This window comes from Alexandromys fortis, unplaced genomic scaffold (genome assembly GCF_014885135.2).
Source record: "Alexandromys fortis isolate MF-2015 unplaced genomic scaffold, M_Fortis_MF-2015_v1.1 scaffold_255, whole genome shotgun sequence".
Lineage (NCBI taxonomy): Eukaryota > Metazoa > Chordata > Mammalia > Rodentia > Cricetidae > Alexandromys > Alexandromys fortis.
This window is the reverse complement of record NW_026068158.1, coordinates 1,343,634-1,358,348: the sequence shown is the minus strand read 5'-3', so window position 1 is coordinate 1,358,348 and position 14,715 is coordinate 1,343,634. Positions and strand designations below refer to the sequence as shown.

Sequence of the window (14,715 nt, the reverse complement as noted above, 5' to 3'; positions counted from 1 at the left end):
GGGAGAAGAGTGGGGGGAGGGGAGGGAAATGGGAGGCTGGGAGGAGGTGGAAACATTTTTTTTCTTATTCTCAATAAAAAAAATAAAAAATAACAAAAAAAAACTAAGTGATAGTATTCAAATGTAATTCACTGTGGACAAAAGTCCCCTTACTTTGAATAATATATTTGCTTAATCAATTAGTTTACAAGCTCTTAGGAGACAGACTCTTAGGAGAGACACATGATAAATGTAAAATAAAAAAGTGTAACCATTACTCCTTAGTGAGTATGCTTTAAGTAGAATTGTATGAAATGTTGATATATTGTGTAGTACTTGGTGTATGAACAAAATAACCCCTAAAATTTATAAATGATTATCCACAAGTCTATCTATACTTTTTATGAACCTTGGCTTAAAATAACACAATTTGCTTTAATATTAGTTTCATTCCCAAATAAAACAATATTATTTTCATCACAAAGTAAACCAATTTTAATTTTGTAACCAAGAAAAACAAGCAATAATCACGATATAGTAGTAGCCATAAGAATCATGACAAATATATAACCACAATATTTTATAAAACTGTCAAGAGCTTCAACATCTTCATGAAATTAAGTTCTACAATATAGTAGTAAACAGACCTCCAAAATAATCATCCTCTTATCTGGTAAGTGAATTAAGTACAAATAATATGAATGCAAGCACTTTAGCTCATGAAATAGATACATACATTCCTTCTCTTAAAACCCCTTTTTATGTTTTTCTCTTTTCAGTTTATTTTCTTGTCCTGACAATTTTAAATTAAAAGATTTTCCAACTTGGTGCAATAGATACAAAGCACTCACCATTTTACGTAGAAACCACTTCTTCACGTCTCAGACAAGTCAGAAGCATTGTTTTAGCATGGCAGTAGATATGCACAGAAAACGGAGGAAGCGTCTGAAATATCGCATGCATCACCAACTGAACTAAAAGCCAGCCCAATGCCATGGGTGGGTAACATATTAGTGATTTATATTAATGCAGTTAGCTGGCAGTTTTTTCCACATCAATTTACATAGAATCTTGATGGGGGACTTTTGTACAACTGATTGCTTATGGCATTATGTGAAGTCTCTCATGTGGTTTCATTGTGTGGAAATTCAGCTGGGTGTGTTTTAAAATTCAGGCTAATCAGAGACTAAAGTGACTGGTAACACGGTAAGGCCTCCTGGAGTTTCATGGACAGCCAGGTCCATAAAGACAGCAAGAGGTAGTTACAAACTAAAATAGAAGGGCAGAACAGCCACAAATGACATCACTGCATCTTATGTTTTATCTACCAGCTGGACTTAAGTATATTTTCTCCACATCATCACTCCTCTGGCCTTTCCACCATGGCCTTTAGTATTGGGAAGAGCTTCTTTAAAAGGGTCACAGGAGGTTACTCTAGTGAAACTCAAGACAGAAAAAAAAAAAAAAACAAAGGGTGGGATAAAACACTAGACTGAGTACAGTTTTCACTGGCATTCAGAAGATACAATACTAAAATGTTACAGGAGAATTCAGCTTGTGTGATCTAGGCAGAGAAAATTAAAAGACTGAAAGGAAGGAAGGGTGACAGAAGAGAAGGAGGGAAGGAGAAAGATGTATTAGCTGAAAATCCCAAAGACTAACCCTTTTGAACTATGATTTTTCTCTGACATCAGGCAATTGTTGGAATCCTGAAATATTTTCCTAGAAAATTTGTAACAAAGAAGGGAATCCACTACCTCATTTCAGTTCTCTTCAATTTAGCTGTAACTTATATTTTACTTACAGGCATTCGTCACAGCAAAACTGTTGGCTGTCTCGATGTTATCCACATGAGGTACCAGATTGAAAGGAGCTTCGGAGGCATTGGGGCTGGTGTTATGAAGAAAGATTGCCAATCTGAAAGCAGTGTATTCCTGGTCTGTGTTTCGGATGAAGAGACCACCTGTGAAAGATAGCAGCTTCTCAGTGTTTCCTGCTTTATATGTTAGCCCCAGCCCCAGGACTGTCAAACCTCTCCAACAACAAGCCCATGCAATAAGGCGCTCGGTTGCCATATCCTATGCACTGCTTTTGTCCCTGCACTGCATGCTTAGTGTTTTAGTCTTCAGGGCAGTTCAGCTTTTTCCTGATCCAATTCATCATGATCCCAATGCCCTCTGAGACCATTCAGCTAAACTGGCTTTCTTTCACTTGCCCTCTTCAGGAAGCCGGTTCAGGAAACCTCTCTGTACCAGTGAGGATGCAGATAGAAGGAAAGGAGATTTCCATCAAAATACAGGACAGGAACGAAGTAATGTGGATGCACAGGACAGTAGATTTAGAAGGGAGAGAACTTAGTTTGCCCCCGTGTTTGTGTGTACCAGCCCAATCAGTTCGGTTTTGTGCATTTTAAAAAATGATGCAGTGTTTGAGGCTGGGCTTGGCTGGGCTGGAAGAAATTCAATAGCTGAGTCCCATCAAAAGACAGAAGAGGAGAATGGCAAGCAAAGGGAGGAAGGGAGGGTCGTAGAGACGGAGTGGGGTGCCCAAGAATATGAAAGAGCAAAAGCATAAGTCAAAAGCAAAATAAAACCAGCAAAGGTTCCTAGAAAAGGATCTAACTTTTGATTCTGTCATTTGGAAACAAGACAAAGCAAGAGGTGTGGAGAGAACGCTTTTGTCCCAATCTCTTCTTGTGATAGAGAGAATGCTGCAGTTGCAGAATAGCAAGAAATGGGTTAAAAAAATAAAATGAAATTTGATATTTCCTTTTGCTCTTGGGGAAAGAGTTTAATTAAAGAAATGTGCTATAAATTACAACCAAAGGCCACGGAGCTCTCTCTCTCTCTCTCTCTCTCTCTCTCTCTCTCTCTCTCTCTCTCTCTCGCTTTCCCTTAACTTCTTCCAATACTAATTTATCATATTGGCAAGCAAGATGGAAATAGGGTCAAGGCTGGGCGTACTAGCCTGTATCTACTATCTGAACTTGCAGGATCTGATTGTAAAGGAAAGGCACCTCTGTAGGATTCCCTGGATTGCTTGTCTGCAACTCATTTAACTCTCTTCAAACAGAAGTACCCCTTCCCCAGCCATTTACTTACCTATTTGAACGCTGCTTGGAAAGGCTCCCATGGCGAGTCCCCAAAACACAGAAAACAACAAGACAATCTGCCTGCAAATAATCCTCATCTTCCTTGATCCTCTCCCTGGTGCGCGCTCTCCTCTCTTTCACTCACACTCTTGCTAAAAGCTCTTCAGAGAGGCATTGAGGACGATGGCGCTAAAGCTAAAAACAAAAACAAAAACAAAGAAAAAAGAAAGAAAAGAAAAAAAAGAAAAAAGAAAAAAGGAAAGAAAAAACGAGAAATAAAAAGAGAGAGAGGTTTGGGCGCTTTGAGGTTATAATTGTTTCCCCTCAGCAATCCATCGCCAGCTGCCAGATGTTTCCCGCAGTCTCCATAGCCCTGGGGGAGGTTTTCTGTCCTGCTGATAATGTTCATGCAGAAGATGGTGGTGGCGGGTCTAGCTGCTGCTCTGCTCGCAAGGATGAGACATGCGCTCTGTCTGGGGCTCACTTGCGCTCGCCTGCTCACATCCACACCAACACCAGCGCCACACGCGCTCTGCAGCTCGCACCCGGCCCCCACCCGGGCCGCAGCATCCCCGAACCCCGCACCTTAGTATAGGGTACCGGAATGCGCACTCCCGCCACGGGCCTCTCGCCCCTCCTCCGTTTTCGCTCTCCCCTCTCCCCTTTCCCCCGCCCCTCGCCCCTCGCCCCTCGCCCCACGCCGCCTCCTTCCCCGAGTGGGTGCTCACCAGAGCGCCCAGGTCTTCAGGGAGGCTCCTGAGCCAGTCCGCCAGACTGGGGTTTTCGTGTCCCCTCTCCAACCTCTGATCCCCTTCCTCCTTTCTTCGTGGGTTTGCGGAGGGACCGGCTCTGGTGATCAGTACCCCTCTCCAGCACCCTTGTCTTTTCTTTTTATGCCTTCCAAAGCTTCTTTGGCTTCTTGGAAGCGCTTGGCAGGAAACTAGCCCAGGGGGCCGGGTATGCCAGCCCGGATCCCCGGCTGGGGGGTTGGAGAGGAAGTTAGCACCTCCCCATGGTCTCAGTCCCCTGCCGCATCCTTGCAGGCTCACAGGAGGACAAGATGCCTCCCCGCTCCCAGCCCTTTCCTCTTTGCCTAGCCCAGCCTAGCCCTCTTTTGCCACTGGGCTATGAGAGCGCGCGCCGAGCGCGCGAGAGCGAGTGCGCGGTGGGTGGGGGTAAGGTGGTGGGGGGGGGGACTCTAGTCCTTGCTGCAGCTGCAGCAAAGATTTCTCACCAGCAAACAGCCCAGGAATCTGCAAAGCCCTGGATGAGAATGAATGCGGTGAAGGTGCTCAGCGAAGGAGAGGAGGGAAGAAGGGCACAGGGAAGCCTTGGGATGAAGAGGTTGGGGTCCTGGAGGGAAGAATTGGAGGAGGTAAGGGTGGTGAAGAGAGTCAGAGAAATTTTCACTTCCTAGGAAATGGAGATGTACGTGTGTGTGTGTGTGTGTGTGTGTGTGAGAGAGAGAGAGAGAGAGAGAGAGAGAGAGAGAGAGAGAGAGAGAGAGAGAGGAGAGACAGGGATGAGACAGAGAGAGAAGGGAGGGAGGGGGGAGGGGGAAGAAGGGAGGAAGAGAGAGAGAATTTAATGCAGAAAGTAGTTACCGGCAAGAAACAAAATGAAGAAAGAGATGAAAGCTGAGAGGCTTCTAATAATGGTCTTCAAAAGACAAAATGAAAACTGAGAGAGGCTTCTAATATGTTCTATAAAAAACACTGAACTGAATTAGGAATTAACTTTGAGAAGTTAACTGTAAACTAAGAAACATGCTTAAAGGCTGCGTCCTTTTCTTTTCAGTGATTATTTAAAAGGATGTTTCTAGCAGTGTGTGTGTGTGTGTGTGTGTGTGTGTGTGTGTGTGTTCTTCACATGCATCTTTCTTTCCTGGGGTTCAGAAAGCTCGTCCTATCAGATGTCACCTCAAAGAAGACTTATACCTTTTATAGATGATGTAAGCAGTTTTTCTGAATGTGTAGAAGAAACTAAATAGGAACTAGCCTAGAGTTTTAGGAATATTGTCACTTTGTCTACAGTTACCTTTAAAACTGTCATTTCACTAGATGTCATGTCATGGAAAGAAGCTGGGACACATCCAAAGGTTGGGACAATTTCATGATTGTTGTAGCTGTAGACCCCATGGAGGACAGCTGGCTAATGTACTATGTGTTTTGATACCTCTCAAGTAAATAACATGTCTTAATGTCAAATGACAGTAAAGTGGGTCTTTAATGGTGTCCCTTAAAGGCCAGGGAGAGCCCAGGAGTTTTCAAATCCATACAAGGTATTTTAGGCAACTGAGGAAAGCTGGGAATGGGAGAAGTGGTCTTCCCCAGGGAAGAGCACACCAATTGGTCATCCAACGGTAAACTGTAGGTACTGAAAATATACATACAAGTAACATTACATGGACCTAGCAGGTTTTATTTAGAATTAATAATATATAAGCATTTGATAAATATTATCACATGAACATACATATATATGCATGTGATAATAGCATATTGGTTCTCGTCACACTTTTAAAAGAATAAAGCTAGTCCCTAAGTGTGTCTAAGAACACTATTTGTCACCTGTATCCTCTCAGCTTCCTTTCCCTCAATTTTTCATTTCACTAAAAATGGACAAAATCTAGACACATGTATTTATGGAGTTCAAAGTAATGTTATGATTCATTAATACAATTTTGGATGATAAGTAGCTAATTTATATATTCACCATGTTGGTATTTGTTATTTTGTGCTTTGTTTTGAGAACATTTAAAGTTTTCTTTTGGTAATTTTGAACTGATATGGACATAGCTAAAAGGGAACCTTGACTACTATCGGTGGTATATGGATCACTGTGGCCATTTGTAGTAAACTTGAGTAAATGAAAATTACTCAAGCAACTGAAAATTAAATTACCATATCATTCAGGATCAGAACTCCTGAGTATTCATGTGGAGTCCAGACATTGCTCCTACACATTTGTTTCAGATTTCAGGCCTTTCTAGTGAATGTGATCAATGACCTGTTTTTGTAGTCCATAGATGATGTTTTAAAACTCTTGTTAAAACTCCAGAATCTTCTTCTGCTTCCTAAATTTTTAGTTTTGCTTTTAAAATCACATCATTCTTGCTGTTGTTTTTCCCTCACATTCCTGTTACATCTCAGCACAGATTGTTATGACAAAAACAACCAAATTATGAGTAATTGGATCACATAAATCATACACTGTCATTTTGGTTTATGATATTTTAGTCTTGCACATCAAGAGAGATTTGAAATGTTTTCTTTTTATCTTTTCTGTCTATATGAAAACTAAGACTGAAAATAATAGCATCCTGTGTCTGTTATAAGAGATAATAAAATAAGCCACACAAAATTTAAGTTTTGTTTAAATTAAATTAAAATTTCAAAACATGCTGAATGGTTCAACTCATTTTGTACTTGGTTAACTTTGCACTTCTGCTGATGGGTGGAGGGCATTGTTGACTTTTATTTTCAAAATTGAAAAATTGGAGCTTCCACACGTTTGAACAGCAGTACTGATCTGGATGGATGTAGGGCAGGCTTTATTTTTGTAGAACTGGCATACCTTTACTGGTATGCCTGTAGAAACCATAGTTACATTCTTTTTACATAGTAATGCACGCTATTTATTTCTATTTTTCAACTAAATAGCACAGCCATTTTACTTTATATGTCTAAACTCTTCTTATGTGAATATATTATATACATACACTAGTAACATATAGGGCACTTGAGTATTTGTGACATGAAGGCAAACAACAGATTGTCCATTGTTATTTGAGGACCAGTAATGTTTAAGAGTCCTTGCTAGGTCCAAGCATTGAATTGAAGTCTTACTTGTAACACTATAGATCTATAGAAAATTTTACATAGCATTATATTGATTATTAGTTTTGCTGTAAGAAACTGTATTATCTCTGTGAAAACCTACAGGATCAACAAGTTTATGTGGCAACAAGGTATAGGGAAGCAAAAAAGAAAAGAGTAAATCCACAGTGTTAGGAAAAAGTGTGGCCTCCCACAGTCCTGTGCAATAGTAAGGGTTGCCTGGCTTCAGACGTAAGTCTGTTTGCTGGATATGTTAGCATTGACATGTTTTCTGTTCTAACAAGATATATTTAAATTTTTGCTATAGTTATTACATGGAGAAGCCAATTTTTCCATTAATGTGGGTCATTCTTTTCCAACTGCTCAGACCTGAATGATGACACAGAAACGATATTAATTACAACACTGTTCATCCAGTGATTCAGGCATATTTCTAGCTAGCTCTTACATTCTTAATTAACCTGTTTCTATTAATCTGTGTATCCGCATGAGACTGTGGAATACTAGTAAGGATCTGACATCTCTCTCCTTCTGCAGCTTTATGGCATCTCCTTGACTCTACCTACTCTCTCTATATCTCTTCCAGCCTGGCTATATTCTGCTCTGCTACAGGTTGAAGCAGCTTCTTTATTAACCAATGGTAATAAAACATATTCATATCATAGAGAGGGGAATACCACATCAAAAGTGTACCTGCAAAAATGTGACCAAGGCTTTAAAAGAGAAAGCATGAACATGACAGGTTAGCAGCTCATTGTTTGGGGGTGGTTCCTAATAGGTTCAAAGAGCAAGAGAATTTGATTTGCCAAGACTATTAGGTCATATATTGAACATGAATGAATCATAGTCTTTCTGGACACTGATAATTCAAGCTATTTAAAGGTAAGTATTGGAAGTGAGGCCAGAAAGCAACAAATGAGGTGGTTTTAAAATATCTTTCAACAGTTTTGTCTGTCTAATATATGGGGAAGTATGGAGAGGTTGCACAAAACTAGTAAAGAAGATACTTTTGATTTCGACTAAAAACATTTATGCCCACGTGGCAAAGATACATAACGAGACTGAGGGGCATAGAAAATAGAGAACTTTTGACATGGTCTAACACGAGAAGATACTATTTGAATAAAACTAATAACATTTGCTCTTTCATCCTAAACACTGTCTTTAGTTTTCCGTATTGAAAGGAATACCACCCAAATTACAAATTTTTGAGGCACAAATACATTTTTAGCACTATACATCTCCACAAAATAGCCAACAAGTCCATTGATTAGAGGACATCTGTGATGGTCAGTGTTAACTGTCAGTTTGGCACGATCTAGAATCACCTGGGAGATGGTTCTCTGGGCGTGCTTGTAGGAGATTAATTTTTTAATAATTTCTTTAAAAAAAACAAACTATCCTTTTCATTTTACATATAAACCCCAGTTACCACTCCTTCCCCCTCCCACTTCTTCCACCTACTCTCCCATCCCACCCCCAACCACTCCTCAGAGAGTGTAAGGCACATTGCTTGGGGGAAGGTTCAAGGACCTCCCTACTATATCTAAACTGAACAAGGTATCCATCCAAAGACAATAGGTTCCAAAAAGCCAATACAATCAGTAGGGTAAATCCTGGTGCCACTGCCAGTGACCCTGCTTTCTGCCTAAGCCATAAAACTATCACTTGCATTCAGAGGCACTAGTTTGAACCTATGCTTGTTCCTTCCCAGTCCAACTGGAGTTGGTGAGCCCCTATTAGCTCACGTAAACTGCTTTAGTGTGTGCACCCATCATGGTCTTAACCTCTTTGCTCATATTCTCACTCCTCTCACTCTTCAATTGGACTTTGGGAGCTCAGCACAGTGATCTGCTGTGAGTCTCTGCCTCTGTTTCCATTAGTTGCTGGATGGAGGTTCTATGGTGATATTTAAGATATTCATCAGTGTCGTTTGGCCATTTGAAATTCTTCTGTTGAGAATTCTCTGTTCAGTTCAGTGCCCCATTTTTTAATTGGGTTAATTGGCATTTTAAAGTCTAGTTTCTTGAGTTCTCTATATATTTTGGAGATCAGACCTTTGTCTGTTGCGGGGTTGGTGAAGCTCTTCTCCCAGTCAGTAGGTTGCCTTTTTGTCTTAGTGACAGTGTCCTTTGCTTTAAAGAAGCTTCTCAGTTTTAGTAGGTCCCATTTATTCAATGTTGCCCTTAATGTCTGTGCTGCTGGGGTTATATATATGAAGCGATCTCCTGTGCCCATCTGTTGTAGGGTACTTCCCACTTTCTCTTCTATCAGGTTCAGTGTGTTCGTACTGATATTGAGGTCTTTGATCCATTTGGACTTGAGTTTTGTGCATGGTGATAGATATGGGTCTATTTTCATTCTTCTACAGGTTGACATCCAGTTGTGCCAGCACCATTTGTTGAAGATACTTTCTTTCTTCCGTTGTATTCTTTTAGCTCCTTTATCGAAAATGAGGTGATCATAGGTTTGTGGGTTAAACCTTCTTAGCGATCAGGGAAATGCAAATCAAAACAACTTTGAGATATCATCTTACACCTGTCAGAATGGCTAAATTCAACAACACCAATGGAGAGGCTGTGGAGGAAGGGGTACACTCATCCATTGCTGGTGGGAATGCAATCTTGTGCAACCACTTTGGAAATCAGTGTTTCGGTTTCTCAGGAAATTTGGGATCAACCTACCCCTGGACCCAGCAATACCACTCTTGGGAATATACCCAAGAGATGCCCTATCATATGACAAAAGCATTTGTTCAACTATGTTCATAGCAGTATTATTTGTAATAGCCAGAATCTGGAAACAACCTAGATGCCCTTCAATGGAAGAATGGATGAAGAAAGTATGGAATATATACACATTAGAGTACTACTCTGCGGTAAAAAACAATGACCTCGAATTTTGCATGCAAATGGATGGAAATAGAAAACACTATCCTGAGTGAGGTAACCCAGACCCAAAAAGATGAACATGGGATGTACTCACTCATAATTGGTTTCTAGCCATTAATAAAGGTCATGGAGTGTATACCTGGTGAACCTAAAGAAGCTAAATAAGAAGGTGAACCCAAGGAAAAACATACAGTTATCCTCTTGGCTATGGGAAGTAGATAAAATTGCCGGTGAGAAAATTGGGATCTTGGAGGTGGGGTGGGATGAGGGTAAGGGGAGATGGGGAGAGAAAAGTGAGAAGGGAAGGATGGGGGGAACTTGGGGAAACAGGATGATTGGGATAAAGAAAGGTTGGATAGGGGAGGAGGGAAGCACATATCTTAGTTAAGGGAGCCACCTTAGGGTTGGCAAGAGACTTGAACTTAGAGTGGCTCCCAGGAGCCCAAGGCGATGTCCCCAGTTAGTCCCTTGGGAAGCGGAGGATAGGGAACCTGAAATGACCCTATCCTATAGCAATATTGACGAATATCTTCCATATCACCATAGAACCTTCATCTGGTGATGGATGGAGATAGAGACAGAGACCCACACTGGAGCACTGTACTGAGCGTCCAAGGTCCTAATGAGGAGCGGAGGGAGGGAGAACACGAGCAAGGATGTCAGGACCACGGGGGGTGCACCCACCCACTGAGACAGTGGGGCTGATCTATTGGGAGCTCACCAAGGCCAGCTGGACTGTGACTGAAAAAGCATGGGATACAACCGGACTCTGAACATGGCGAACAATGAGGGCTGATGAGAAGCCAAGGACAATGGCACGGGGTTTTGCCAGTTTGTATGTCCTAGACATGGGCGGAGCGGGGAGGACCTTGGACTTTCTACAGGGCAGGAAACCCTGACTGCTCTTTGGACTGGGGAGGGGGAGAAGGGTGGGAGGAGGGGGAGGAAAATGGGAGGCTGGGAGGTGGCGGAAACATTTTTTTTCCTTTTCTCAATTAAAAAAAAAGATATTCATCAATATGACTATAGGGCAAGGCCAGTCTGAGCACCATTTCCTCTATTGCATAAGGTCTCTGCTGGGGTTATCTTTGTGGATTCCTGGGAATTTTTCTAACGCCAGGTTTCTTGCTAGCTCCACAATCAAAATATCTCTTTCCTTGCTTTCGTCTCTATCCTTCCTACATCTCCATTATCCTGTTCTCTGAAGTTCTCCTTCCCCCTCACCTTCTTCCCCATTCTTCTTCCACCCTCTCTTCTCCCATGACCTCCATGGCTCCCAATTTTGTCAGGTGATTTTGTCTTAATTACATCAATTGATGTGGAACAATCCATCTGTAGTGGGCAGAATTCCATTCTAGGCAGGTTTTCTGAACTGTAAAAATAAGAAAGAGCATTTCTCTCCCTGTTTCTGGATTTGTGGGTGAAATGTGGCCAGATATTTCAAGCCCCTGCTGTTTGTCTTGAATGCCCAAGGACTACACCTTTAAACTGTGACCCAAATAAACTCTTTCTTTGTTAGGTTGCTTTTTCTTGCTCTTTTGGCATACAACAGGAATATAAAATAAGAAGTATTTTATTAGGATATGGTGCATCTGTTGGTATGGTGGTGCACTAGGAGATATATATGGATAGACAAGGACAGAGACATATCTTTATGTACCATCATGGAATGATCATCAGTTTTGGATACTTGAAGCCAGTGTTATATCTTTATTCCATTTTATAAATAAAAATACAAAATCATATTATTGTCACTACAAGATACTCTAGAGTCATCTTATATGTTACCTGCCCTGATAATACTATAATTAATTTTGTTAGAAATCATGTTTCTCCTTATTGGAGAAATGTATGTTTTTACACACACACACACACACACACGCACACTCACTTGCTTGCACTGAAGTATTTGTGTATATGGCAAGTGATCTATATGTCTTACATGTATATAACATACCTATAATTCTTTTTCTGTGTGCATATGATTTATGCTAAAGCTGTTAAAAGTGGTATCTTCTATCTCCAAATGAATACCAGTACTGAAATATTCATTATCTCTCATTCAGTCACCATTATTCACAAAAAATGATTTTGTTTATGATATTAAACATAAACTTAAGGTCTCCAAGAAACACTTTTGGGAAGCAAAGTGTTTTTCAACTTCTTATCCATTATGGTTACTTATATATCTTCTTGAAAAACATTGACTTTCAGAGCTGTGAAGATGTATGATATTGTTTATTATATTCCATTCTGTTAAATGGAAACTATGTTTTCCACATAAATACCAACAATTTAATAAACTTACTTCGGCATTTATTAACTAAAGCCTTTGTTGCCAGGGCCTGTTTTCGTATTATTTATTTCATTGTGCATCTATTTCTCCCACTGAGCTGATACTTCTTGATTTTCATCCTTTTTTTCTCTTGCCACTCAAGCAGTAAGAACTATACCTGCCAACCTCCTAGTGCACTGTTTCACCTTTTCATTGGCTGGCAACCTTGCTTGAAATCAGCACACAAATCTTGGTTCATAGTAGTTGCTTGATTAATCTTCTGCCATCTACCTACTTTACATGCTCTCTGTGATTGACTTTTTGTGGGATTTTAATACTGATGAGTTATCTCTCTTCTTGGACCACAGAATCTTCATTATATCAAAAACGATAACTTTTCTGGTTTTACACTTCTAATTCCTCTCCAGAGTCGTGGTGACTGATGAGATTCCTGGAGGAAAACTTGGCAGTCTTTCTCTGACCAGCTCTATCATTCAGTGTGGATTTGAGATTATTTTCTGTGAATTACCATATCATGACAAAGTGAAAAGTTTTATCAGGGAATTTATTTTAACTGAAAGGATTTCAAACAAAATACAGGTGTGAAAATGAATTCACATAGCTATTCACAAAGAACCATTGCAAAAGCTTAATTCAGCATCTCTCTATGTAGTAAGCTTGAATTTAGAAATCTGCAGGAATTCTTGGTTAAAGAATGGTGTACCATTTAGACAGAATAAAGTGTCTAAATCATGGTCGGGGAAAAGGAAAGAATCATGGTGGGAATCCTCATACTCAATAGAACCAAGTTTAGAGAAAGCAAGAAGGGATTAATGGGAGGGCTTGGAGGGAGGAAAGAGAAGGGATAAATGGTGTAATTATAATTTATAATGTAAAATAAAGAAAATAATTTAAAGTTTGCAACATAATTTAACAAATGATATAAAATAGAAAACTGAGGTATACATTTTGCTCATAATTATGAAAGTTAATAGTATTTTTCTAAGAAGTCACAGTCAGTTTTTTTTTTTCAATTCCAGTTCATGCTTAGATAGTTGATAGGGACTTGGTAAAATTATTAACACCATCTAAGAGATATTCAATGTTTTCTTAAATTCAGTTTTAGTTTATAAAATAAAATGGTGGTTATTCTAACCGTCTCATTAAAGCAAGTACTACTACACAAGAACATAGTTTTTGGAACAATTTATCTGTTTCAGAAATGTTCCCATTTTCGTTTCCTTTCTGTTGCTATGATAAAACCTAGCAAAAGGAAGCTTAAGGCAGTTATCCCAGCTTGCATGATGTTTAGTGTTTATTTTTCAGAGAGCTTACGTAGGCTACTGTCAGTTTTGTGTTTGATAAGTAGCAGTGAAAAAGAAAAGGAAACAGGGAAGAAAAGGATAGGAAATAAAAGAGTTGAATAGAAGACAATGAAATTTATTTAGATGTTAGATTGCATGCTATATACATGGACTCTCTCGTGTATGTGTGTATGTGCATGTGTGTGTCTTGTGTACATGTGTGAGTGTGTGTATGTGTAAAGCCAAACACTTGCCTTGTGTAAATTATATTTTTCTTGTTTCTGATATAAATAGGAGAGAGAATGATCAAGATTAGAAAAATATCTATGTTTGCATTTTTGAAGCAACTCTAAATGATTGAGACATTGTCAGTAACAATACTGTATCAATACTTACTTCTTACAGCTTTAACACATGGGAATATTTGTTTTCTTGCCCCAGAGAAAGAAAGGAAAATGAAAGTAGATACAAAAGTTGTCTGCCAGTTCTAACTTGTTCATAGTTAATGTGTTCATTTGTTCCCAAGATTTCATTGTTAATCTTATATATTCTAGGTTGTTGGATTCAAATCTTCTTTCCTCCACTGTCCACTGCTATTGTTTTTCTCTCTTCCATTTTTAGCTCCTTAGAAGATTGAATTTTATGTATTTAGTCACAGAAAATCTTACTGCCTTCTCTTGAAAATATCCTTGGCTGTGACTGATCACATTTTAAATAGTCTGTTTTACCTAAAATAATGGCTCAGAGCAGTAGTTGCTTCAGTCTCGAGATGGTTCTGCAGACAAAGACCTCTGCCTTTCTGGCAATCTCATGCAATGTATATTTTCTATACACACACCTCCTCCAATACAGATTATGGACAAACCATTAATGAAAATTTAGTCACTACTACCTGCAGATATATAATTGAAATAGATTTTACCTTGGAAGAATATGAAAGAAAGTGCTACTAAGAAGACATGATCAAATGAATTACAGGACTACATATAAAACTAGATGCACAGCAAAGAACATGTTAATAGTAGTTATTTAGGGAAGTTACAATTACAGGTGATTTCCTTTTGATTTGCATAATTTTGTCCTAAACAGCAATGTTCAAATAAAGCTTGTTGTAAAACTATATTGTACTGTTCTGATGCTGTAAAGAAACTCCATGACCAAAGCAACTCTTATGAAAGAAATAATTCAACTAAAGTATTTCTTAGTGTTTTCAATGGTTAGTCCATCACCACCATGGTAGGAAGCAGAGAAGATTGGTGCTGGAGTAGTAACTGAGAGCTTTAGTTTCCAATCCACAGGTAGCTAGCAGCAGACAAAAAAAGGGCAAGACATGGAA

The 14,715-nt window shown here is 39.5% G+C and overlaps 1 protein-coding gene across 3 annotated transcripts in view; it reads right to left on the bottom strand.

The window, feature by feature from the left end:
• The window catches only part of Gria4 (glutamate ionotropic receptor AMPA type subunit 4), a 403,578-nt gene extending 399,443 nt beyond the window's left edge, over positions 1 to 4,135 (bottom strand). For all 3 annotated transcript variants that reach the window (XM_050127542.1, XM_050127540.1, XM_050127541.1), the window contains exons 1-3: positions 3,799 to 4,135; positions 3,081 to 3,265; positions 1,784 to 1,942 (exon numbers count right to left, since the gene is read on the bottom strand). In XM_050127542.1, the coding sequence (XP_049983499.1) occupies positions 1,784 to 1,942; positions 3,081 to 3,168 (247 nt within the window). In that variant the 5' untranslated portion in view covers positions 3,169 to 3,265; positions 3,799 to 4,135. The remainder of the gene's footprint in view (positions 1 to 1,783; positions 1,943 to 3,080; positions 3,266 to 3,798) is intronic.
• Between the last annotated feature and the right edge of the window lie 10,580 nt (positions 4,136 to 14,715).